The sequence below is a fragment of the Oryzias latipes genome, chromosome 7, assembly GCF_002234675.1.
Source record: "Oryzias latipes chromosome 7, ASM223467v1".
NCBI classification, from domain to species: domain Eukaryota; kingdom Metazoa; phylum Chordata; class Actinopteri; order Beloniformes; family Adrianichthyidae; genus Oryzias; species Oryzias latipes.
In genome coordinates this window covers 17,616,218-17,642,589 of record NC_019865.2, presented here as the reverse complement: position 1 = coordinate 17,642,589, position 26,372 = coordinate 17,616,218, and the positions used below count along the sequence as shown (strand labels likewise).

The 26,372-nt window shown below is 38.9% G+C and overlaps 1 protein-coding gene across 10 annotated transcripts in view; it reads right to left on the bottom strand.

The window, feature by feature from the left end:
• LOC101172493 (IQ motif and SEC7 domain-containing protein 1) overlaps positions 1–26,372 on the bottom strand; it is a 103,081-nt gene that overhangs the window by 17,942 nt on the left and 58,767 nt on the right. Inside the window, exon 1 of one of the 10 annotated variants that reach the window (XM_023956713.1) lies at positions 17,620–17,751. The exons of 7 other annotated variants lie outside the window; for them this stretch is intronic. Coding sequence is in view for 2 of the 3 variants with exons in the window: in XM_023956708.1 (XP_023812476.1) it covers positions 4,670–4,734 (65 nt within the window). In the remaining variant the exon portion in view is untranslated. Of the gene's footprint in view, positions 1–4,669; positions 4,956–15,719; positions 16,066–17,619; positions 17,752–26,372 lie in introns of those variants that run through there. 2 more of the 10 variants (XM_023956709.1, XM_023956708.1) reach the window with 2 other exon arrangements.

Here is a 26,372-nt window from a genome sequence, read left to right as displayed (position 1 = left end):
CTGAAATCATATCATGTCTCAGCAGTAACAAGGTTGTTATCATCCACTAAATACATACCCACTTTCAGTGTGTTAAGGTGAAAATAATCCATCTGAGAAATGTGAAAAAGAGGACGATAAGTGTCTGCCGACCCCCTCAGTACACTTTAGGTGTGAATAACTGCTCAGCAAATAACGAAAAAGCTTTTATACTGTTGGAACAACATGGAGCCAGCATTGATAATCCCTTCCAACGGTATAATCGCCTCTGGGACAAATCTCCCCCACAATCTGTAAAGCTGCCATCCCTGGAGTTAAGTCACACCTTGCCAGCTGTCAAAGCCCCAGAATCCAGGTAATAATCCATTTTCCTTGTTTGAAAGAAAAAAAGTAAATCTCCATATTAAATAAAGGAATGACAAACAGGATGTGTCTCGACGCATCAATATTTATGTCAAAACAAAGCCAAAGCGACTTAAGGGAAATATTGAAGTGATAAACATTAACATGAAAACTTGTGGCAACAACTTTTGTGTGGTGTGTTTGCTCACCTAAAAGAAAATGTTTTTACTGTTTTCAGCATCATTTTTTTAGTCTTTTTGGGCTTTCAAATTACGGTAAAAATCTGTGTCAATATCTTGTGTGTCCACATAAATTACATTTTTCTTCCACAATTTTGTTGTTGTAATTTTTGAGTTGGTTTAATTTACATCAGTTAGTAACTAATTGACTAAAGACGTTCCTTGACCTCATGTTTGCAGCAGCTGAGGATGAAATTTTATGTTAAAGATGAAATTGAGTTTTATGCAAAATTAATGATTAAAAAAAAGAGACAATAGGGTGATGAACATTTTCGCTGCAGCAAAAACATTAGTTTTCTAGACTAAAACCACTACAAGTGGATGCATCAGAATGGAACGGAGCAGAGAGAATTTCAGTTGCTGTGTCACAACTAAGAACTATTTCAAACGATTGGGAGTTTTTCAGCTCCTGATCCATCACGATTTGAATAAAAAAGTTCTTAGTGACCCATCTTTCATTCTTTATATGTCCTCCATCATGAGAAAAATGCGACAAGAACATGTTAAAAACACCAATTTCATTGGCATGGGTCTTTGAGCTTTAAAGGAATAGAAACCGAAAAGAAATGGCTCATGCATAATTGCATAACCCATAATTTCTTAAAAGATGCTATTTCTGCAGTACAAATTGAGGGAGCAACTGTTGAGAGGTGAAAGAGAAGCAGTGATGTCACCTCTGGCCCACCTCCTGGTTACAACACCACAGCCTTTGAAATACGATCTACAAATGTTAGCAGCCACGGTCCCTCCTTTTGGCTTTTCAATCGGACAGGAGGCCCTCTTTACCCCCACGATGGGAGCATCGGATAAGCATGTCAGCATGCCTGGCAATGACTTTCAGCTGCTGGATGGATGTGTGTGTTTGGAGAAGAATTGTAAACAATCCTTTCTTCCCTCTCAAGCACAGTCTGAGCAAACAGGCCCCTTGCCCAGGCCTCAACCCATTCCATCCGTCGGACCTGAGGGAGAGACATTCCCCCATCCCGGAAAAGAGGAGTCACATCTACCGGAGTTCTGGGAATAGGGAAAGGCTAATGAAGAGCAGACTGAGAAATCTGCAGAGAGGAACCAATATAAGGCAAATACATCTACAATCTAAGCTGTGAATTGTATGACCTGAATAAATACCACACTGCTATGATTGCTCCTTATGTAAATAAAAAATGTGCTCTTTTTAAGGGCATTTGTATAAACATAGATGGATCTGCTTATTTCAGTGAGTGAAGATGAAAATCGTCAAGTGGATGCTCAGTGATTTCCTTTCAGCTTATAGTTACCCCATTGAAAACCCTCTTCTGCAGAAAGTCCCCACTTATTTCCCTTTGCAGTTTTCAAATATATACAAATTCTACATATTTTTTATTGTGGAGATACGTAAAAAGACGAACGCAATCTCTAATGAGCTTGTTTCTCAAAAGACCAAACTGTACAGTATGGAAGGAAAAGAGCCCCTGTGTGCCACCCTCCCACATGCAGTGACAGCATGTGCTCCGAGCGCCACAGAAACAGATGTTTTCTCTATTTTCAAAGCAACTCAGAGAACTCATAAATACAGACGCACTGGCTGGGTTCTTACAGATGTAAAAAGGAATTGGTTCTGCATGCAGACGCTCCAGAGACAACAAAATTACACCCGACCGAAGTCCACTCTTTAAAACCCCAACCCGCTGGCAAACACCAAACACTTTTGATGCCAGAATCGGTAATAAGGAATGATTTTTTTTAAACCGCTTTAAAAAGACAGCGAGGAGGAGCATGATGGGAGTACAACACAGCTGCAAAGGGAAAAGGCTTGACAGACTGACAACACCACTCCTGAGAGTTTAGAGCAGAATACATAAAGTCAGAAACACTTTATAACTCATGGCTCAAGTTGTCTTTGAGGGATTTATGCATACTTTGGTTGATCATAAACCATCATTTGCTATCGAATGCCATCGAAAACCAAATGCTCAGCAACCGCTCATCTACAGAGGGCTCCTGAGTGACAGTCGGCAGTGACCACACACTGCAGGAAAAAAGAAATCTGTCTGGCTTGATGTCAAACATTTGCTTGTAGACTACTGTTTTGGAAACAGGAGGTCAGCCTTGGCAGTCCATATCAAATTCTTTAAACCTGGGGATTACATCCAAGAGATGCAGCTGGCCTACAAGTCCACTATCAGAGCTGAGTCACAGATTTTAAAAATCCAATAAAGCTAGAAAATGAGTGGCATGAACATTTTAGGTACATAATGAAAAGCATTCAATTAAAGATTGCACATCTTAAATATATATATATTCAGTCGGTATTGTGTGTGTGTGTGTGTGTGTATGTATATATATATACGTGTAACTTTATGCGTGTAACTTTCCTTTTTGACACTTCATTTGTAATCAAAATAATAGGAATGACCAGAAGATAAAAGAAGAAAAACTACTGTAACAGATGTGGATGTGACCCATTACATTACTGTCTCTGTCTTTGGGTCCCTCAGCTGTAAACAGACAAATCCTCATTGGTTAAATCACCCCATGGAGACCCTTACTAGACAAGACGTTTACACAAGCAAATCTACTCTGTCATCAGCGTTCAAAAATTAACCTCTTACACCAACTACTCACCAACTCAGACCAAAATAAGTAAATAAACAAGTCACTTTGTGTCCATTGAGACTGAATTGTGGACAATTTGATAACAGCTTGTTAGAATCCTGCTATTTATTTTATAAATCATGCAGCTCCTCATATTCGGATGCAAAACTGACAATCATTTACCCAGCTTAAATAATTGGAAGCCCAACGTAGTCATAAAAAGAAACAGGAGTCTGGAAGTTGTATTCGGGGTCATTATAGCTGGTCAAATTATGCAACAAGGTCAGGAAAACTGTTCTAATAGATCAGAAAATGTCCTTACGCAAGACACTGAACCCCACATTATTCCTGATGGTTATAGATTGGAGCAAGTGTTCAGCAGCGGAGCCGCCATCAGTGTGAACATACTGTAAAGTGCATTGGGCCTTCTAAGATGGTAGTAAAGGGGCATATAAGTATTTGCTGTTTATCAATTACAAACACACACAAATATAGTACTTTGCATAGAAATATTTTTATTAACAAGACTGTCGTTCAGCTCACATCACCTCAAATCCCCAACCAAACATTTTTGTTGCAACAAAAATGGCAAGCAATATTGGAGAAATCCAGCCGTACAGTTTTGAGTGAGATGCCACCTATGACGACGAAAATGAAGGCATACATGGATCTAGATGTTTACAGGTGAATGGAATGGATTGGAGCAAGGAGCAGGGAGCTGGTGGCCTGCCATTTTAGCTTCACACCTACAAGATTTTTCAAACAGCGATCTTTCATTTGCTCCTGATTCACAACGGTTTGAATGGAGAAATTCTCACTAATGCAATTTTCTTTCTATATATGTCCTCCATCATGATAAAAATGCTACAAGAACATGGTAAATATACCATTTTCATTGGAGTGGGTCTTTAATAAGAGAGCATGATGTCCCATAGCAATTAACAATCAAATTCCAAATAAGCAACGTGAATAACGGCCTTTTGAGCACAGGTGCAGTAGGCTTTAATTCAGTAAAGAGTGAGTGTGAAGAGAGGTCTGATGCAGAAATCAGTGCATTTTTTTTCTTCGCTAACTGCGAGGCCTCATTCTGTCTGATCAAAGCCTCGCTTCTCCTCCCTTTCATCAGGATCTGACAACATCTGAGCGAACGTTAATATCCATCACTGATGGATGATTGTGCTATCCTCACCACGATCTGCGACAGCCCGGGAACATACAGCTATGAGGGAAAAGTCTGTTTAGTTTTTAAGGAAAGGGGGGGGGGGGGTTTCACCACAGGAATGCAATGCAATCCAGCTCAGGGATGGATTCTTTACAGTAAGACTAAACACACTGTGACAGCATACACACACACATATACACACATAGTGACTCAGAGGACCGCCATGATCTATTTTCAATTGTAAGAGTGTCAAAATTGAGGCGATTGACTGTTTTATTTTATTTCTTTTTTAACTATATTCTCTGAAATAACGTGAGCATCCTTCTGTTCATCAAACATGCACGCCCAATTCACCACCATTTATTATTCTTACCAGCCATTCAGCTCCAACTCCAGCAGCGACTGGGTCTTCTCCGAGTTACACTGCAAACACCACATGCTGGCCAACACTCGCGTATTCCAAACATTAGCACGTCTCCTCACCGTTCCCCATTTCTGCCCCAAAGACTTCTCTGAGAGACACACATGTTCAAACCGCCCTCTGCTTTTAGCTGAGACAGGCTTCCATTACTGAAAAGGAGACTCCTGCAGATGTCAGCTTGGTGCTCAGTGGCAGCCTGCAACCTCTGACAAAGCTGAGCTCTTTCTTTTTTGTTTCTCCTTGGCTGTGTTGTCGAAACACCGGGTTGGTAGGAGGTTCAGGGGGTGGAGGTTGTCAGACACGGGGAGTGTGGGTTTTTGCCCGGCCCTGAGCTGTGAGGAAGGGGGCGGGGTGCAAAACCCTGGTAGCTTTATACTTGGTTGAAAGAAAAGCAAATTTGGACAATTTTTTTTTCTGCACAAAAGACAGATGAAAAGGTGGACAATATTCAGGCCGGAATAGAATGGGATGGAAGGGACGTATTTAGGCATAATAACAAATAAAACGTGCTATTTATAGAGGATTTCAGTAGGTGAGGGTGACATGGGATCGTGAATTACTATTATAAAAAAAAGTTCTATTTATCTTCTGAATTTAGCTCAGCATTTATGATTTTCATGGATAACCTTACATAGCATGCAATGCTCTCAAGGCCTTTTGCCCAGCTGCAAACTAACAGCAGACTCCGTACTGACAGCACCCCGTCTTTGGACTTCACATGCCTGAGACTAATCTCCCCTCTGAGGAAAGGGGGTTGGGGTAAACTACCCCCAAGTCCAAAGTATATTCCCTCTAATGACAACCGACACAGGAAACAGAGGAGAATGGCTCCCACATGGTGCCGCTTTACAGGGACACCAATCATCTAAATGCACTCACAAGGTTGTTGAGAAAAAAAAAATTCTTCTAATTACAGGCTTGAAATCATGAAATGAGCACCTACTCTCGCCTCTTCTGATCCGGGGCTTTAAATCAGGGATGCAGAAGGAGAGACAAAACAAAAGAAAAAAACTGTGGGGGAAAAAAGTGTGCCTCATATAAAATGTTAGTCAGACTGGACAGGAACTGGCCAAGTGATCTATTTCAGACTGAGACCTTGGCTCAGCACTCTGGTGGCTGCAGCTGCTGAAGCTCGCAGAGGTGTAGCCGCTCGACTCAGCTTACTTATGTCACCTGTCACACAACCTTGTCTTTCTAACAGAAATAAAAGAAAACATTAGAAGAAGGGGAGCAACTGATGTGAGTTTGTTTGCAAAAGTAGATCTAAAAGCATAATATAAGGTAAAGTCACAAATTTCTTGACAGAAATGACCCAAAAGTAGATAATGTAAAATAAAATTAAAAAACGATCTTGAGTTAAAATAACAATTCTGTGCAACTTTTTTTTTCCTTTCCTTTTCTAAAGTTACCACTGAGTTGGGGTGTCGGGCCTGGTGAAGGTCCACTTCATCTCTGGCTGCACAACGCTACACTTTGGCATGATGTCATCCCGAATTCCAAGCAGAGGCCCACTCTGCTCATAAAACATCATTTATTCAACTGCGTACATATGGTTTCGCTGCATTTCAGCTCCCTCCTCCATTACCACCCTTTCAGTTTAAGTGCAATCCCTTCTGCTCCTCATCATTCTTGCTTTCGATCGCACATTACACATGTGGAAAAAGTAAAGCCGAAGGAGGAATCTCCAGGACAGACAGAGTCTCCGCTATCTGGTGAACTCCTGAAGGTGTGCCACCTGAAAATAAGGGAGAATGAAACCGAAAAGACGGGGCTGGGAAAATGCAACCAGAGGAAGTCACAGGGGAAAGAGAAGGCTTCCTGGAAAGTTGGTCAAAGATTTTGGCGCAGTGTTTTCTGTCCATGTGACATCATGTCGTTTCTCATTATCTGCTTTTGGCTGGATGCTATGTGACTGCGTTAAGAAATGGAAAATAAAATGAAAACGGCCTGGTCTGGAAACAATTAGACCAGGCTGACGTCGTAGTTTGATACAAAAGCATACTAAATGAGCTGTATTGGCCTGGGAGAGTTTAGTGAACACAGACGACTTTGTACAGAAGAAGAAAAAAGAAAAAAAAGAACACAGACACATTTGCCTAGAAATTCTCCACAACAAAGAATTTCTGATCTGATTGCAAATGTATAAATAAAGCAGGAGCAGGAGTAATGAAAGCATCCGTTCATCACATCCTGACAGCAAAGCAGGACCAGACGTGTCGATTGTGGCATCCGCATGATCAAAGATCATTAAGAGATGATTGAAAGGACTCTTTTTTTTGTAGTTTTCACTCCACAAGTTTCTGCATCACAAATAGTAGTAAGCGATTCCAGTCCAGATAGAAACAGATCATCCAGATGCATTAAAGTTCAAGGCTGAACTGCAGAAAATTAATCTTAAATCAAAACATTAAAAGAAAAGAAAAACTGAAAAGGACTCAAAGCCTTTAAGTCCCCTTAAATAACAGTTTTCCACAAAGTTTTGCTTTCTGCAGGGACATTCACTTCTTGTGAAGGAGTCAAATCCAAGGACAGTACTCCACAGGTATCTTTCTGAGGCTTTTGATGTTAGGTTTACTCTGAATGTTAAAGAACTCTGAACTTTGAAGACTGTCTGAAATTGAATAAAAAAAATTGAAATAATTGGATTTTTGACTTGTTTTTTTAAAGACCCACTCTGATGAAAATTGTGTTTTTGGTGTTTTGAACATGTTCTTGTAGCATTTTCTCATGATGGAGGACATATATACGAAGAAAATAAAAAAAAAATTAAGCTAAAAATTGCATTTCTGAGTATTTCTTTGTTTTATTTTCATCGTCTGAGTTGGTTTCTGGTTCAGCCGGATGGCTCCGATATTGCTCACCATTTTTGTTGCACCAGTAATGTTAGGCTGGGGTTGCGAGGGGCTGTGAGCTAGCGGGAGAGAGTGTGAACAGAGAGCTCTCAGTTATGGGTGATGGGAAAGGGGTTGCTCCATGTAAACTGTCACAGGTCAGACAAATTAAGACAAATTTACTGCTGCTAGTTCATAAAAACTGCTGTTCTTTTTTTATTTTTATTTTGGTTAAAAACAGCAAAATCCTAATTAAAAGACCAATGGGAATGCGGGACTTTAAGATATTATTGTCTCCACAAGTAGTAACTTATATTAGCTCCGGTAATAAATTACCATCAAATAAATTCTGAATATGAAATAACTTTATGCTTTAATCTAAATAAATAAATAAATGAGATGAAATTCCAATTTAACAATCTACCACTGAAGTAATAAATGATAAAACCAACATCATAGTTTTGTGTTTATCTCCAGAAGATGTATTCATTTTCATGCTTTAAAAAATATGAAAATTATCTCTGTCATTATGATTTTTAGGTTATATTCAGTTCATTTTTGAAGTTGTAACTCTACTGATCCAATTAAAGATTTAAAGTGACTGGGATTTTTGTTTGCCCCCACCTCCCCCCCAATTTAACCACTTAATTTCAGAATTTTCCCCAAATAAATTGAGGGAAGGACTTCTCTCAGATCCATATGGTGAAACAAACTAATGGTGAAGTGGCTTAGAATAAAAAATACTACTGGTAAGAGGGAATTTTGGTCTTGTTCTGAAATGCTTTGAGATGCTTAAACATTTTCTTACATTATGGTCTGCCCTCTGGTTGCTGCTCACATTTCAGAGGCGTTTGCAGCTTAGGTGTAGAATCTAAATTTCACAGAAACATGAATGCAGTGATCATCGTTTCTGCCATCCTTCTAAAGGCTGGCAGAGAACCTGCTGGAATTAAATGACACCCTTTCAGTGGAAACCAAACAGACCCACTCTTTGCGACTTAGCCACACATTTGCAAACTTAAGTCAAAAATATCTACGAGTATGAATTGCTGCATGTTTGGTTTACACTCTCACTGCAGGCATGGTTGAAAACAAAGGGTTTAGTGTTGCATGATTGTCTTTCCAGTGCAGCCCATTACACGCTTTCATACTTCTGAGGCTCTTCAAAGAAGCCCCACCCCTCACTGAAACATAGTACAGCACAGTTCTAAAAATAGCACCATGTGAGGGGACACGCTCTGGTAAACACTGCGAGGAAGACGAGGCTGCGAGGAAGGAGACAAAGAACACGCATTAATGCGAAAGCGGAGCCGCTGAACGCTTTGCTAATTTCATCTGGTTATCTACTCCTTATGATGCAGCAGTGTGAAGCACTTCTGAATGACGCCGTGCACCTTTCAGCAAAAACACACTAGTAGTTTCTGCAGAGGTTGGAGTTCAGAACAGAACGTAAAAGAGACTGAGGTGATAGTGGACATGATTACCATGAGTCACTGTGCACACTGAAGGACGAGACAGTGGACCATGGCAACGCCACCCAATGGGTAGAAATGAGACTACATCCGTCTGCGTGCACTTAGTGTACTGGTGCTCCATTTTAGGCAGTAAGGTCATGTGGTCAGATGTTTCATTTTAATGACTGCAAGTGAGGGAAGGACGGTTTAAGGTAGTCAGAGCCAAGATGAGGGGAACAGTCTTTTTTTGGACGAGAGACATAGTGAGGGGTGGGAGGGGCTATTCTATTTGTGGCAGCAGCAGAATCACACCTGCATCATGTGTCTTACAAAGGTCCTGCAATGTAAACAGAACTGTTCACTGATAAATATGGCACAGCGACAGAGCCACAAGTCCTAAATCCTACAGATTATTTAGATAAATAAAAAACAAAGCATTTGTGAAATTATTTATTTTTGCAGAGATGCATTTCTTAATTTTTGTGCTAAAATATTTTTCTACTTGCACCAGGCTCAAAACATGTCGTTAAAACAAGAAATATTCTATTTCGGTTTGCTTTTGGCATTTAGCTTTTTGAAAATCATCTTGCAGTTTTTAACCAAAATGATATAAAAATATTTTTTACACTGCAAAAACTGTATAAAAAGTGTGGAAAAAAAATCTTACTTCCAATAAGAAGAAATTCTGCCAATGTGGTAAGAAATTCTTAAGAATTTGTATTCTTATTTTAAAAAGAAATCTGTTTCATCTTATTATTAAATGCAGGTTCAACAAATATACTTCATGTTCAAAAACACATTTCAATAAATCACAACTGATCAGGGGCGGACCTCCAAGCAAAAAGATAAGCCCCCCAAATTTTGAGTCAATAGCATCATTGTGGACAAAGATTAAGAAATCATCAATTCAAGCTTCTTGAAGCAAAAATAACAAAAGCAGTACTTTTGAATTAAATCTTGAGCCCCTTGCTACACCCCTGTATTGTGTATGCCAGTCAATCTGGGCCGTCGGCACTCTTGTCCAAAAGAGCAGAAGCAATGAGTTATATCACTAGAGGAGACATCACATGGTTCCTCATGGAAGGAAAGCACCGCCATCTTGGTGAGGTCAAGTCACTGCTGCAGTGAATGCATTTGAACACATTTTTAGCATAGTGCCAGTTCATTGTGCAGGTTTCAACTGCCAAAATCAGATAAATGAGTCCATGAAGGAGGTAGGTGTATCATTTCACAGGTAAGTATTTTAATTTTTTTTTTTCTTTTAAGGTTGAAGGGGCTTCATTAATAGAACACATGTTGACATGCATGATGCTGCAGGGCTATTATCAACATGCTGCATGATGTACATTTATTTTGCTGTCAATATAAATGTACATTTTATTTTGCTAAACCTGTATACAGCATACTAGGCTATTATAGTAATACAGATTTATACATTTCTGACTCAGTGACTGAACTTTTCTTGCAGGTTTCCAATGGATTCAGACTTGGGGAAAATGCGGCCTTAGCTATCAAAAGAGTTAACCCAGATGGATCAGTGTGGTACCAACTAGTAATACAGTCTGGCTGTTCAAAACATTTGTGGAAACAGATTTTGATAAGAGGCCAGACTGTTTTTTTTTTAGGGTAAATCTATTGATTACTTTTGGACTTCTTTTGAATATTATTATTATTATTATTTTTATTAATAATAATAATAACAATAATAACAATAATATAATTATTTTTATTCTTATTTATTGACTTATTATTTATTTATTGTTATTTATAGTTTGTATTGACTTACTATTGATTTATTATTATTATTATTATTATTGACTTATTGTTGGGTTTTTCTAAATAATTTAAATTACATGTCAAAGATGTCTAAAACTTCTAAATGTTTAGAAACTGATTTTAAAAATTCTTTCTAATATTTTTTTTATTTGTAAGAAGTCCTGCAACAATGCATTTTCATTCAAGTTTGAGCTTTTTAGGCTGACTGTTTCTCTTCTTTAACAACAACAAATGATGTATCTATATATATATATTATAGACATAAAATATAATATCTTTATATATATGTATAAATATATTTAAATCTAGAAATGTATACCGTTTATAAAAGCTACTTAGACACCACTAAAATCAATAGAAATCAATGTCATGTGGGCGTCGTCGACCTCACCAAGATGGCGTTGCGCTCCGCCACCGTCGACCAGGCTTCTAAAGCGGGCGTGTCTCCTCTAGTGATATAACTCATTGAGCAGAAGACTAACACAAAAATACAATTTAACCATAGTATTCCAGTATCTATGAATTAAACAAGAGATCCTACATGTAAATATACCATTTCTCTTCTTTATATTTTAACTAAACGTAATATATTTACAGTTATAAAATCAGTTATGTTGTTGTGTTTTCTTAACAAACTTTTGTAGTTTTTTCATATCCTGCCCTGCAAATAAAAATTGACAACATTTTCATAGTTGTCCAATGGATTTTTATCGGAGCTGAAAATGGTTCATTTTAGCCTTTTATGGTATTTCTTATTTTATTTTAATAAACCACACCAATACTATTGCTTGTAAGATAACAGTGTCCTGAGGTTTGACTGTCCTGAAGAAACAAATAATGAATTTCTACAACAGTTTTAAATAGACCTTGCTAATTTATTGTCATGGCGACATCAGCCTTTAAGATATGGCGTAAACTGCGATAAATGGTTAATTTAAATTTTTACACACATGCTATAGCAATATAATGGCTGTTTGAAGTATTTAACAGATCAAATAGAGACCTTTACGCATTTGACCAATAAGATGGAGCTCTTTTCTGTAAGATATCCGCCTCCTATGGAAACGAGGGTTAATTCGATTATGGTTTGAGTTCTGTTAACCATTATTTACATAAACTGTTGCAGTGAAGTGGAAAAGATATATTAGCTGTTTTGCTATTAGTTCATGTATCCCAAGTCATCTCGTCATTGCAATATTGAGCACAAATATCGCATATTGCAAGTTTTCCACATACCGTGCAGCCCTAGTTTTAATATATTTCTCTCTGGATTTCCATCATTCTATGCAGCTTTTCTATAGTCTTTAAAACTTTTTTATGTATCCCAGACTCTTATTTAAAATAATCATCCTTTTTGGATTCCAAGAGGAAAAATTAAAACTATGAATGTTCCTGGTATATTTATTTATGCATTTGTGTGTGGTCCTCTGCTCTATGACCGAGAAGAATGAAGCGGTGAAATTGACTTGAAGCCTTCCAGTAAAACTAGGGCTGTAACAATCAGATACTATTCATCCTCATCAGCAGCAGATATATATATGCCTGATGATCCTGAACCTGTTTTGAGATCAAGATGTCCAGATTAAGGTATTTCTGCATTTCTGGTCAGCAAACACATGAATGCTGATTGTGTTTTGGAGTTGGAATAATCAACCTCCTTTCTTTCGTGTGTTGATGGTTTACGTTAAAGGGAGACTAATGAAGTGAAAGGACATGTGATCTACTGATAACCGAAGTGCTAACCTTCCCTTCACACACAAACTTCAGCAATGTTTCCCCTTACTCTGCCTTTCTGCAGTGAACTCACCCTACTGTGCTTCCTTGCTATCTAGAGCTCAAAGCACAAACCCTGTTTCTAGTGAGCCATGACGACTGCCGAAGAGCACCGCCCATCTCCAACATCAACACTGGCAGAAGTTGTTGTTTGCGTTGGCAGCGTGTACAAAAGCAAGCCTTCCTCATATCGGCTCCATCTCTCCTGTCCAGACTTTCATTCCGGAGAGAAGCAACTATAAAGAATTGCCCTGCAGGGATGACCGTAACATACGCCGACATGTCAGACTGCAAAAAACACAATTTTTTTTATTCACCTGTTTGGGCTTGTAAGCCGGAGTCCTGATCCGGAGTGACAGAAGGAATTTATTTCACAAGTTTTCTTTTCTGAATTCAGAGCACATGGATGTGAAAGAGTCACGCATTTCATTTTAATGGTCTTCATTATGCTGACAGGGTGGGACTCGTACAGCAAACATAATATTATCGTTGCAGAACCTGCCAAATAATGCAGGGCTGGGTGGACATGTGGGGATTTTGAAAGGCTGCAGTGAGAATCTGGACTTGCAGCAGCAATAATACAACCGAGTCCAGCTAGGAAATTCAAGACATACCACAGAAATAAAACGTACTTTGAGCCCTGTAGGTCTGTTCATTGTACTGACAGCCAAAACTAAATACACTGGAAAATAGTCAAACTTTTAAGATTTGAGAGTTTTAACTTGCTTAACTGACTTATTTTTTTTCTCTTTTGAAATCTTTGCACTTCCGAACATCATCTCAGATCAAGTCAGATTAAATAAACATGATAATATCCAGGTAAGGTTACAATGTGCAGCTGTGCCAAAGCATAAGAAAACATTTATTAGCTCTATGAAGTCAAATGAAGACGTAAAACACAGTTTGAAAGCACACACTGAATTTATTCCTCCTCTATTGCTCATGACTTTAAAAGGAAATTTATGCAAGATCGACACATTTAGGAACTACCCTAAATCTTCAATTGGTCAGATTTTTTTTCCAGTCAACTGCAGGAAACAATCACTCACAGAACAAAAGCACAGAGATAGAGCAGTCATCCCGGATTTGTTTTCCAGTCAAAAAAAAAAAGGAAGTCTTTTGTTCGGGTCACAAGAGTGCTGAAAATTGATTCATGTTGACATATTCCAGTGGAACAAGATATCCTGAGTGTACAAGTTCCATTCATACCTCCTCTTCACGCGATCAGCAAGGCTGCAAGTCAGCAGATCATGAAGAATGAACATCAACATGAAGTTCATTCAGACAGGCTAGGACTGGTATAGAATGCAGTGCCTGGCTTCACACAGATTTACAAAAATGGAAAGGTTCAGTAAAACCAAGGCCAGAGGAGCGTTCTATTGGAACCTTCACTTAACAAGCACCATTTCTACCAGAAAACATAATCATAAAAACAATTCCTGTTGTTTCTCTAGCACATGGGAAGCCAATAAAACCCCCAAGGCCCTCAGGAACATGTAAGACAGAAACTGAGCTATATTAATGTAAAACAGACAAATAAAAAATAAGATCCTTTCCCTTCATTCTTGGATGTTTAATGTGCTCTCAATGAAGATTACTGTTTTATTGACTCAGAGCACAGCTCGGGTCTTTACAGGCTGCAAGCCTATTGATCTACAACCCCCAATTACTTATTAGAAGCCTCCTGTCTTCGTTCTGACAGATAACCAAGCCGGAGCCAATTCTACGTTTGCAGGACCATAAGACGGAATTCATCACTGAAATGTGTAAAAGAGTATTTGATCTTTTTTTTTCTAAAACCGCGACAATGAAAGAAGACTAAATGAACAGGCTTTGACCACATTCCCCCACAATCTTTATCTCTGACTATTTCCAGAGGTGTGGGTGCAACCAAGACTGACGTCAGGCTGGTTTCTAAGCTCTTAGAGCCTATTCATTTTCTTAATCTAATCGAGTGAGTTTCCTTACACCCTCAGGGGTCAATAATCAGCAAAAGGAGGAATCTGTGGAGAGTAATTCTCACACCCACACGTTAATCTTTAACTGACACAAGGTAAACAGAGAGAAACTGCAGAGCTTTGCTTTTTCTCTGGAGTTTGTTTCCTTTTTGGAACTTTAATTTGAAATCCAAAAGATCTGCATACCTAGTTCCTGTTTGGCCGAGCTTGATAAAATAAAAGTTAAACACAGACAAAAATGAAACAAATTGTTTCTTGACTGAGAAATATTTAAAGTCGATGCTTCACGCCTGTCAAACTGCATACATGCTGCTGAAAATTATCACATCATAGAGCAGGTAGCAGATATCATAACCTACGCTGATTTAAAGGTACCAACTGGAGCCACGCAGCTGTGTTTGTAGAATTTGTAGCTCCATAGTTATGAATAATTAAGTAGATCTGACATTATCTGCTTTTTGGTTTGAAATTTACTTTTTGATTTTTTTAGATTTTTGAAAATAGAAATGTTGGTTTTTCCATCAAAAATGTGAAACTAGAGAGGCCTTTTTTTTTTTTTTTTAAACACAGCAATATTTTGGCATTTTAACGTTCAGTGGCGCCGGAGGGGTAAAGGGTCGGGGTCAACATTGCTGCAAATTATTTGAGCAGTAAAGCTGCTGATTATTACGCTGGTAGCTGTTAGCTAAATGTAATTCTGTCCAATAAAAACGAAGTGAATAACGATGCAACTAAAGGTCAGCTTCACTTTTCTCATTGGATAGACTACGAGTAGAGTATAAAAGAGGGCTACATCCTTGATCAGGAAGGTAAAAAGAAATCTTGTTACATGAAGTAAGTTAAAAGTTGGCTGTAAAGATTTACTTGACATGAAAGTGGTATTCATCTTCTTATTTAAATGGTGACATCTCTTAAGCTCCAGAGTTATAGAACATCTTGAATGTTTTACCTTTTTTTCTGTTTTTGCTATAAAGAGGTGGCCTTTTTAATTCCTTTTTAAAATAAAAGATGGATTGGAACATGCAGAGCAGATGAGAGCATGTGTAGCAGTCTGCCACCGCTGGCTTTCCAGGCACCTCATCATCTTAGCTCTCCAGCAAATCTGTGCGGTAAATAAGGTCAGCGACATGGCTTAAACTTTGCGTCAACGGCACAGCAATAAAACATCGGCGCCAGCTGAAGAGGAGCGTTTTCAGAGGGTGAGATTTACCTGCTTAAAGCAGCACTGATAACACCATGGAATCCTTTTACTGGCATCATCTGCGCATGGTGTTTAAAGCCTGAGCCCTTGCAGTTCGGTCCGTGCCTCCTTTCATAGGAGGCTCTTTTGCCTTGCTGCACCTCCTGTTCAAGCGCTCAACACCTGTTCAGCATAAGGCAGGTGCTTTAAGGAAGCATTTGCTTCGTTGGGTTTAAACGGCTTTCAGATGCCATTTTAACCCTTTCTCGTCCTGCAGCGGAGCAAGCAGTTTATCCAGAAGAGCCAGCTCACGGCTTCCTTTGGTTCAGTGACAAAGCACTGCGGACGGCCCAGAGATAAAACACTAGTAGATGAAAGCTGCTGCAAAGTGCACGATTGCCCCAGAAGGGAATTCTGCCTTTTATTTGCTGTACCATGAAACAGCTCAGCACCAAGACATGTGACTTGACACAGATGGGTGTGCTTGAGGGGGGGGGGGCTCAGGGAGGAGGGACAGAGAGGAAGAGAAGAGTTGCAGGAGATGCAAAAAGATTGCATGCATTCAGCACAGAGCAACTCCACCTTCTCCAATGAATGGTCTTAAGTCTAATGCTTATGTGCATCTAATAGGTTCTAAAGATGCTTTTACTGACCCGTTCATGTTAACAAGCCTGATGAGAGGAACTCCAGATGGATAATTGTGAGTCCGCATTTAAAGACCCACTCCAATAAAAATCATGTTTTTGGTGTTTTTAACATGTTCTTGTGGCATTTTCCTCATGATAGAGGACATTTATTTTGAAAATTAAACATGTTATGAATATTTCTTTATTTAATTCATTATGAATCAGGAGCAGAGGAGCAGACAAAAATATAGTTTGGGGTGGGGCCACAAACTCCACATCTTCGTTTTCCTTGTCCGGGCCAGTATGGCTCAAAGCTGTTCGGGTGAATAAATCCAATATCGTTCCCCATTTATGTTGCACCGGTAATTATAGTTGGGGGTGTGAGGAGCTGTAAGCAAGCGGTAGAGTGTGTACACAGAGAGCTCTCAGCAACAGGGAGAGGAAAGGGTCTGGGCTCTAAGCCAACAGTCTCGCCCACAACTTAGAGGCAAATTTCAAATGAACTCCCCAAAAGCTATGCACTAGAAAACGACAGGTTTTTTTATCTTGACAAAAAAAATCCGATAATTATAATTAAAAGACCACTAAAATGCTTTTGAAATAGATACAAACATGAGTTAAGGATGTTCAGTATAGCTTTTGATGTTCAAATACCATCTATTCCTTTCTTTCTCCAAAGTTTTCCTCTTCTCTAGACATCTGCCATGCTTAACGCTCGTTTCAAAAGGGGCTAAAAGATGAGACACACATTTAAAAATAAGTATCTTCCTGCACAGATTTCCTGTTTTTCTTTAAAACGGGGAAACCACAGGTTGTGTGCTTTTGATATGAGTGGCGTAAAAAGGAAAAAAGAGATGAGAAAATCTGTAATCACAGCGTATAAAAATCCTGTCCTGATAAGATTCTATTATCATGGCAGCTGCCACTTCAGTGGGATAAATGCTGAATCTGTTAAAAGCCAAAATGACACCCATGACCTTTTAAAGTCATACTATACCACAAGAATGACACAGATTGATATAAACTTGTTTTGTTTGGATTTAAAATGAGCAAAAAAGTAATAACAAGCTAATAACTCATTAATTACCTGGAAGTGAAAAATAAAGCTTTTATATATGAAAAATAAAAGCTTTTCTGTTAGACAGCTTGACCCTGTATGTGGATCAAAACTTGCTGGTAATCACTTTCCAGTCAGGCACCTGCAGTGCTGAGCAATGCTAACAGCAGCCATGTCCGCTGCAGGATCTGCATGAACAGGATCTGCATGAACATGAACTCCTGCACACAGAACAGAGCCCACCTACCTGCACACATCTGTGACTGAGCTGGCCCATAGCTTTAAACAAGATCCGGGCTTGGGCGAAGCGCGCAGTGACAGTGGAGACTGCAAACCCACGCCTGTTCTGTCAGGCCTGAGAGAGTGGGAACCTCCATCTGACTGGTTTGCTTTCCACTAATCAGCACATTCCCCTCTCAAACACAAAAGGAAAAGAAAAAAAAAGGAAATGAAAGAGGAGGGTCTCTAGATGCCTTCCCCAATGCCCAGCTTAGCTGAGTCTCCTACAATCTTCAAATGCCGTTAGTCATTTTCTGTTCCCACAACCAGCTGTCTACTCGATCTGACCAAAGCCGCCTTTCCCGCAGTTTGTGGTCATTTGCTCAGCTGTTGTGTGTTGATGTTGGCGGTTCAGTGGGGTCGTGCTCGAGGCCTGCGTGTTATATCTCTGCAAGGTCACCCGTTGTGTCTCGTTTTTCCTGCCTGAATCTCAGTCGCAAACATCCTCAGACACTCAGAACATGATCTCCGATGCCATTGACACTTTGCATAGAATCCTACTTCAGTAAAAGAAAAGTTACTAAAATTTTTAATAAACAAAATCGAACATAAAGGATTGGAAATGGATAAGTGAGAAGATAAAATGAATGTACTAAGTTTCCCCACAAAAAAATTTTTTTTCAGAGAAAATAATGAATGAATTACTATGGTTTTGTAAACCTTGGCTATAAAGCTCAAGGTGCTTCATTGGAATGAGGCTTGTGCCTCCATCAGCCTCATTTTTCATTCACTCCCTGATGACTCACAGGTCTGCTCATTTATTTTGACGTAGAATATCTCCCTTTGTTTAATTTCTCAGCTCTCTGCTCTTGACTTCCTCGCAGCAGAGGCCCAAATCGACCGACCGCCAGGCTATTAACAGCCACGCGACTTTCACAGCTTCTTGACTCGCTTTGTAAGAAATGCAACCACGGGAAGGACATTAACACAGGACCTCAATCAAGCCCTCGCAGGAGGTTTCTTTTCGTTTTTGTGGCCATGATCTTCTACTCTGAAGTCTCTCTTACCAACAGAGGGCGCTGGTGACCAGCACTCAGACAGATATAAAACGCCACAGATCGAAAGGGTGAAGGGAAACAAGCTGATGTCAAGGGAGCAGCAGTGGGGAGAAGGACATGATATTGAAAGGAAAAAAATAAAGAAACAAGTAATTTTTTCCAGAGCCTTGGATACGACATTAAAAAATAAAATGAAAATTAGACTGTTCCCTCAAATTATTAATTTGTGGCCACAAAAAACTAAGCAGCATTTTGTGGCCACTATTTAGCATCTTATGTGCACAAAATAAAAGTTGTTTGCACTAATTTGCATTTCATATGCAGAAATTAGCATTTTGCAAACACAAATGTACATTTTGTGTGCACAAATCTGCATTTTATCCATACAAATTAGCATCTTCTGAAAAAATACAGTATGTTGTGGCCACAAAATACATAGCTCTTTGTGCACACTATTTCTTTGTGCACAAAATGGCATTTTATGTAGTCACATTAACCTTTTGAGCAAAAACAGTATCTTATGTTTAATTTTGTGTGGACTAACTAACATTTATTGTGCACAAATCAGCATTTTATTAGTAAAAATTAGCATTTTGTGCAAACACGGTACGTTTTGCACACAAATTTGTTTTTAGTGGACACTATGAATATTCAGCATTTTATGTGGACAAAACAACCTTTTGTGCAAACTAATAACACTTTGTGGAAGCAAATTAATATCTATAAAATACCAATGCACCAATGAGCATTTTGTGCATTGGTATTTTAAATTGTTAAAAATATTTATACTATGGCTTATATGGCCATTAAATATTAGTTTCACTAAAATTAATATTTAATTTATTAATTTGAGGGAACATTAATTTATTTTTGCTTTTTGAATGTCATGTCCACGGCCATGTAGGATATCATTAAACACAGGAAAGGTTCAATAAAACTCAGACATCCAGGTTCTTTAAAAAAATTTAACTGAAAAAAAGTCTTGTCAGAAATGCCCATTTAGCCCAAATGGTTGTTAATCAACAATATGTTCAACTTACAAAAAATGAATATACATTTAGTCTAATTCTACTAGTATAAAAACAATTAATTATAACTGATTTTTTTTTTTTTTCCTGAGACATGCATCACTTACCCACTGGAGGATGTTAATGGGTTGAATGTGGGTGACTTAAGAAGTCTGAATGATTCAGGCAGTTCTGCTTTTATGAACGGTGCCTCATTCAGTAACAGTTGAATTTGTCTGATTTTAGGTTGTCATGGCAACAGTTACAGTTTTTGGAAATAAGAAAGCTCAGTCCCTGCCCTTAAATGATAAATGGTTTTTCACATGCACAGGCAAACGCCAGCTTTGGTGTACGCACCGTTCAAAGCCATTAATCCAGTTAAGACAACAAATTAAAATGTAATGATAGTTTACCAGTCACAGCCCCTCTGACAGCACAGTTATTAGACTCTCCAGAAGGGGCATGTGCTAATTTTTCATATAATGAGCCTGCACACCAAAAAGAAAATTAACTTCACATTCAAACAATAATACATGCAAAATTATTAATTCTTATTTTAATAAGCTTGATGGAGATACAGCAATGGCCTTTTTTAACTTCAGTCAAATGACTTCAGAAATGCTCAATGTTGATTAGTTACAGTTCTAACTGAGACAACGCCGGATATTAAATCCTGTCAAAGCATGAATGCAGTGTTGTCATCATCTTCCTCAGGCACCTGACCAAAATCCACTGAGCTAACTTCTAAAAGAAATCAAAAACACACACTGGATAATGAGGCATCGCTTTTGCCTGAAAGAAATTGGTGAACAGCAAGCAATTACTAAACTGAGCTCCACTGGGCAAGCTGGATCTCAGCAAGCATCAACGCGTTAGACTTTCATTTATGCAAATAAAGGACACAGTGCACAAAGGGTGCGAGGCATAAAGTCTATAAAAAAATGCAGTTTGATGTCTAAGTTGAGTTTAAAAATTGTGGGGGCTGAGGCGGTCCTTTGGTCTGCACCTATGCACGAGCATGTGCATACCATATGAACCAATCAGTTAAGTCATCATTGTAAATAACGTCAAACGGCATCTTTGTGCATGCATAATAACATGAAATTAAGGAGCAAAAGGTGCAGAGTGCCTATAAAAACTGCAGTGCAGCAGCATGAGCTCATCACTCTTCTATTCTCCCTCTCCTCTTTCAACCCCCCCCACCCCATCTCAGTCCTCCTCTTGCAAACCATTACATAAGTTAATGCTGCACACACTCACAATTCTCCGGGCAGGCCCTTGAAGAAGCTGTAAAAGGAATATGTCATCAAAAGTGGAATGGTAGAAAAAATACAAAAGAAGATCTGTATTTCTTTTGGAGCAGTCACAGTCTGCTGATCATGACAAGCAAAGTGGAGAGAAAGCCTATTTTGAGTATGCTGTAATGGCAAATATTATGAATATAAAGGAAAGAATATAGAGAGACACCACAGAAACATGCACTTTTTTTCAAGGTGCAGTTTGTCTTTGCATCATTTGCATTTATTCTAATCAGACATCCTGAACATGAACGTGCTCTCTGGAGAGGGTGGCATTCTTCAGCATTAAAGTAAACAAACAAGCCTGCACAGATGATTTGCATTTCAAAAGCTGTGAGTCTTAGGATGAGCTGTGAAGAAGCTGCTGCAGAGGCAGCATTCTAAAACACTTTCTCCCACTTTTGTCTCACCCTGCAGCAACATGAGGCAAACAGACAGTGAAAAATGTTGTTTATTTTCGGGCCTGTTACCTATGGCTACAACAAAAAAATTGCCAAATAGTTAAAGGGGCTATTATATATACACTGTATATATACACATATATACATATATATATATATATATATATATATATACATATATATATATATATATATATATATATATATATATATGGATAAACAGGCAACTCAGCCTGCAAAAGTGTACGCTCATTGGCAGAGTCAAAACAGCCGATCAGACCCACCAAGGCTAGAAACTGAACAGTACTGGAAAAGTATATGGGAGAAAGAGACAGCACATAACAGCAATGCCCAGTGGCTGGTCTCTCTGAGAAAAGAACATAGGAATCACAGTGGCAAACATCCAAGAAAGAGTCTCAGGTATGAAGAACTGGACAGCACCGGGCCCTGACATGATACATGCCTACTGGCTAAAGAAGCTTACCGCACTCCACGAGCGCCTGGCAGCACAAATGAACCAGCTGCTAAGAGATGGGAGTCACCCCAAATGGCTAACAGAAGGAAAAAACAATCCTGATCCAGAAGGATCCCTTAAAGGGTGCAGTCCCATCCAACTACCGGCCAATAACCTGTCTCTCCATTGGGTGACAAACCAACCGCGGAGGGTGAGAGGGGCCCCTCACACCCTTCTGCGGATGGTTTCTCACACAAGGGTCCCCTACCAGAGGCCTAGGAGCTTGAGGGTCCTGCTCAGTATCTTAGCTGTTCCTAGCACTGCGCTTTTTGGACTGAGAGGTCTGAGGTCTTTCCAGGTATCTGTTGTAGCCACTCCTCCAGCTTGGGGGTTACTGCCCCGAGTGCTCCAATTACCACAGGCACCACTGTCACCTTCACTTTCCAGGCTTTCTGCAGTTCTTCTCTGAGTCCCTGGTATTTCTGCAGTTTCTCATGTTCCTTCTTCCTGATGTTCCCATCGCTTGGCATTACCACATCCACCACAACGGCTTTCCTCTGTTCTTAATCCACCATTACAATGTCAAATCCTTTTTATGGCAAACTTCCAGTAGGGGTCCTTAGGTAAGACCTAAATTTTTCGTCAGCATCTTAGCTTGCTACCAACATTAAATGAAGTACCTTCTTAAAGTCTACTAGAGGATGTGAAAAATCAATCCTACAACCATCACTGAGATTAAGGAACTGATATACACAACATCAACAGTGACCTTTGAGATGCTAGATAGTTCACAGCCACCTCCAGAATCTTCAGCAATTATATTGGAAAGTCATTTGGACTGAACAAAAGTGCTTGGACGATAACAAACAGAAGGAAGACTATCATAACTGAGCTATTTGTAGAAACTGAAGCTTATATAGCATATGGTTAGAACATCTACAAGGACTTGAGAGAGCAAATGAGAACCATGAAGAGGCTACAAAGAAAGTAGCAAATGTCAAATACACAATCAACACCAATGCACTGCAATTCATCAGATACACAGCTGGCATAATACCCTGGGCCAAAGAGGAGATAAAGACCATTGACATAAAGACAAGGAAGTTCCATGAAAAGTTGCTACCCAAATCTAGAGACTGTACACTTAGCAGAACAAAGTATGTCAATGGCTGGCAAGGACCAGAGCTACTATCCAAGATGAAACAACAAATATCCAGGAAGACATCAGGAAGATGGCTCCAACGTACGATGTGCTTACTGAACACAAGGAAGAAGAGAGGGAAGAATAGGAACCATCATGGAAAAACAAACCCCTGCATGAGAGGATCACTGGCAAATACAAGCAGTGATTTATTTTAGAAAATACTATCAATGGCTGTAAAAGGTGGACTGAAAGACACAGCAAAGAGGAATCATGGCAGCACAGCAGTAGCAGACCTATAAAGGTCAAAATCTACCAGACCAGACTCGAATCCACGTGCAGGTTTTGCAAAACAAAACACTGAGACTATCCAGCAGATCATGCTACAGTAGGCAAGGCATACAAGGAGCACCATCGCCATTGTCATAGTTTACAGAACAGCTGGAGGTCCTAATGCAGGCAAGTGAGAAGATGCAGATTGACTAAGCAAAGATCTTACTAGACTTCCAGATAAAGACACACAAAATGATAATGGCTAACTGAGCAAACACTGTAGAGCTGTTTAAAACAAAGAAAGAGGTCTTAATGATAGATGCAGTGTGAAACAGTGCAGAAACATGAAAAGATTAAGCAATCCCAGGGGATGACAGAAGAAAAATGAGGAAAGGTAGGTGAAGGAAGGAAAGGAAGGAAGGAAAGGTGAAGACAACCATCTGCTTGGTAATTGGAACACTTGAAGCTGTGACCCAAAATCGAAAGAATAGCTCCAGCAGATACCAAGAACAACATCTGAGATGATATGGTGAACTCTGCTAACATGCCAAACCTTTAACTTAACAAAGAGCAAATATTAGAAAATGACTAGAACTTCTCTGTTTTTACTAACTGCACCTCAGACCAAAGTCTTCCTCCTAGACATGTCTCAGCTTTTCCACAGTCAGGATTTCTCTTTTTTTGTGTGTTCCCCAACACTCACCACTGTGAAACTTTGAGCTTGTGTTGGCAGTTCGCTTTTCCATTACAAGATATCCATCCCAACCCATCCAAAAAAAAAAAAAAAACCCAACAACCCCTCCTCACTTGTTCATGCAGCCCAAGCGCTGAAGCCAAAGTCTTGACAGATCAACATCTGCGGTTATTTTAGACCCAAATTTGATGTTGCAAGAGTTGGTTTACCTGTAGTGAAGCCTTTCAGAAATCGTTAAGCATGCCAGTTCTGTTGGACTTTCCAAACCGCTTAGCGACATTGGTATCCATACAGGAAGAGCAGCACAACTTAAATAAATAATGCTCTTGTCGTCACAGTCTTTGAGAGAGACCAAACCAGCCAGATCAAATGTACCCTGGAGTCTCTGGTGTCTCAGCTACAAAGTTCATGATGAAGCCTTTCTTCAATATACTGTTGATTTAACAAAATTATTTTTGCAGTGCCTAATCTCTTGATTTTCGGGCAGAAACTGATATGGAAAAGAAAAAAAATGAACAGAAGTTAAAAAGTGCAACTCTGCAATGACTAAAAGTAATATTTCAAGTGCTTATCCATTCAAGCCCCGTTTTTTTCATACCCCTGGCAAATTTGGACTTGAAAGTTATTTTTTCCAACCCATACATCGTTTTTTCTTGATTACAAGTGACGTTTTCCAGGAGGTAATAAAATAATGTATCAAGAGATATGATAAATACATTTTTCAAGGTATTTTCTTTTTTATATATGAACAAAATTATGACATTTCCAATGTTTGTCAAGGGCATGAACATTTCGGGCAGCACTGTACATCTGTAAAACACGCCCTTTGTACAAACTTTATGAAGACTCAGACAAAAAAAGGAAATTATAAAATAAGAAATTATTTGAATCAGCATTTTAGTTAAATTTTTGACTTAAGAGAAAAAATATAGAGAAGTTTTTTAGATGCCATCAGTTATGACGTAACGCTAAACTTGATAGAATAATTACAAATAAATAATTCACTATAGAAACTAAAAGGCTGTAGATTTGTGTTTGAAATGAACATTAGTTTCAGAAAAAAAATCAAATGTTTCTTTAGACATCTGTGTCAATGCTTTGTTTTAAGACAGATAGCTAATGAAAATGCATTAGAATGAACTAAAGTCAGAAGTGATGCATTTTTACGAGGTGATGTAACAAGAAAATGGTGCACAACACCTGCTTTTATAAGACAATAAACATAGTATAATAAACACTTTAACATAGGCTTATATCAACTTGAACAAGTACATCTTATGTCAGTGGAAAATTACATTCACTCAGTTGTCTTGAATTCAAAGCAGAGCAGCAAGCATCATAAAAATATATACATTTGCTGGAACCAGACTTTACATTTGGAGCCACACACTGCTGTAGTTACACAAATGTCAAACTCAGGGCCTCAGGTGCTAGTATCTCTCATGTTTACCAACTAACCTGCTAGTGTAGTTTCTTAGTGGCACAAGACACCTGATCCAGGTAATAAGCAGCAGATAAGGCAAGCTTTTAAACAAAATAAAAAATATGAAAGGTGCTGGCGAGGACGCACTGGTTTGAATTCTGGCTTTTTTTTTAAGCATGGCGTTTGTATGTTTTCTCCATGGATGCATGGGTTTCTCTGACTTCCTACCAGATTGCAAAAACATTTTTAACTGGTCAAATTAGTATTTTAAATTCTCCCAATCGTTCGAATGTGAGAATATGTGGTTGTCAGGCTCTGTGTTGCCCTGTAATGGACCAGCAAATTGTCGACAGTGTGCACCATCCTCGCCACCCAGGAGCTGGGTATAGTCCAGCAACCATGTGACCTTAAAATAGGACAGGATAGAAAATGGATGGATGACTTCACATATCTGCTGAGTTAAGTTAAACTTTTCTGAGGAACTGCAATTTTTGATAATTACAGTTTCTGTAATTGTAAGTTTGGATAATTATACTAAATTGAGAATGAAGACTCAAAAATCCCAACTTTTTATTAATTCAGTTGAGTTAATATTTGAACAAAGGATTTCTGCTGAATCTAAGTTATAAGCACATATGCCAAAACAAATCATAAAGGAGATAAAATGAGCAAGCGAACCACTCCCATGATACCAGAGTTGTGAGCTAACTATAGATTTAATAAGAACTAAAAAAAGGCCCTTCTTACATAATGGTTACTCTGTCCAAGCTTCTGCATTGAATTAAAATATATTTATTTATATTCTGTTTTTGTGGCAAACCAAAGATAAAGAAGTCTAATTAAATTGAAATCTCTATAATCTTTGAGACAGCCATTTTCACAAAGACTTTAACCAAGTTCAGAGCTTCTTTCCTCTCCTTTCCTGCGGTGAGTATTTCCATGCCGCAAGAAAGGAAACCATCATCTTCGAGCTTACAGACAGGACCGTTATTTGATCAGCCAGCCACATGTCAGAAATATCTACAAAAAACT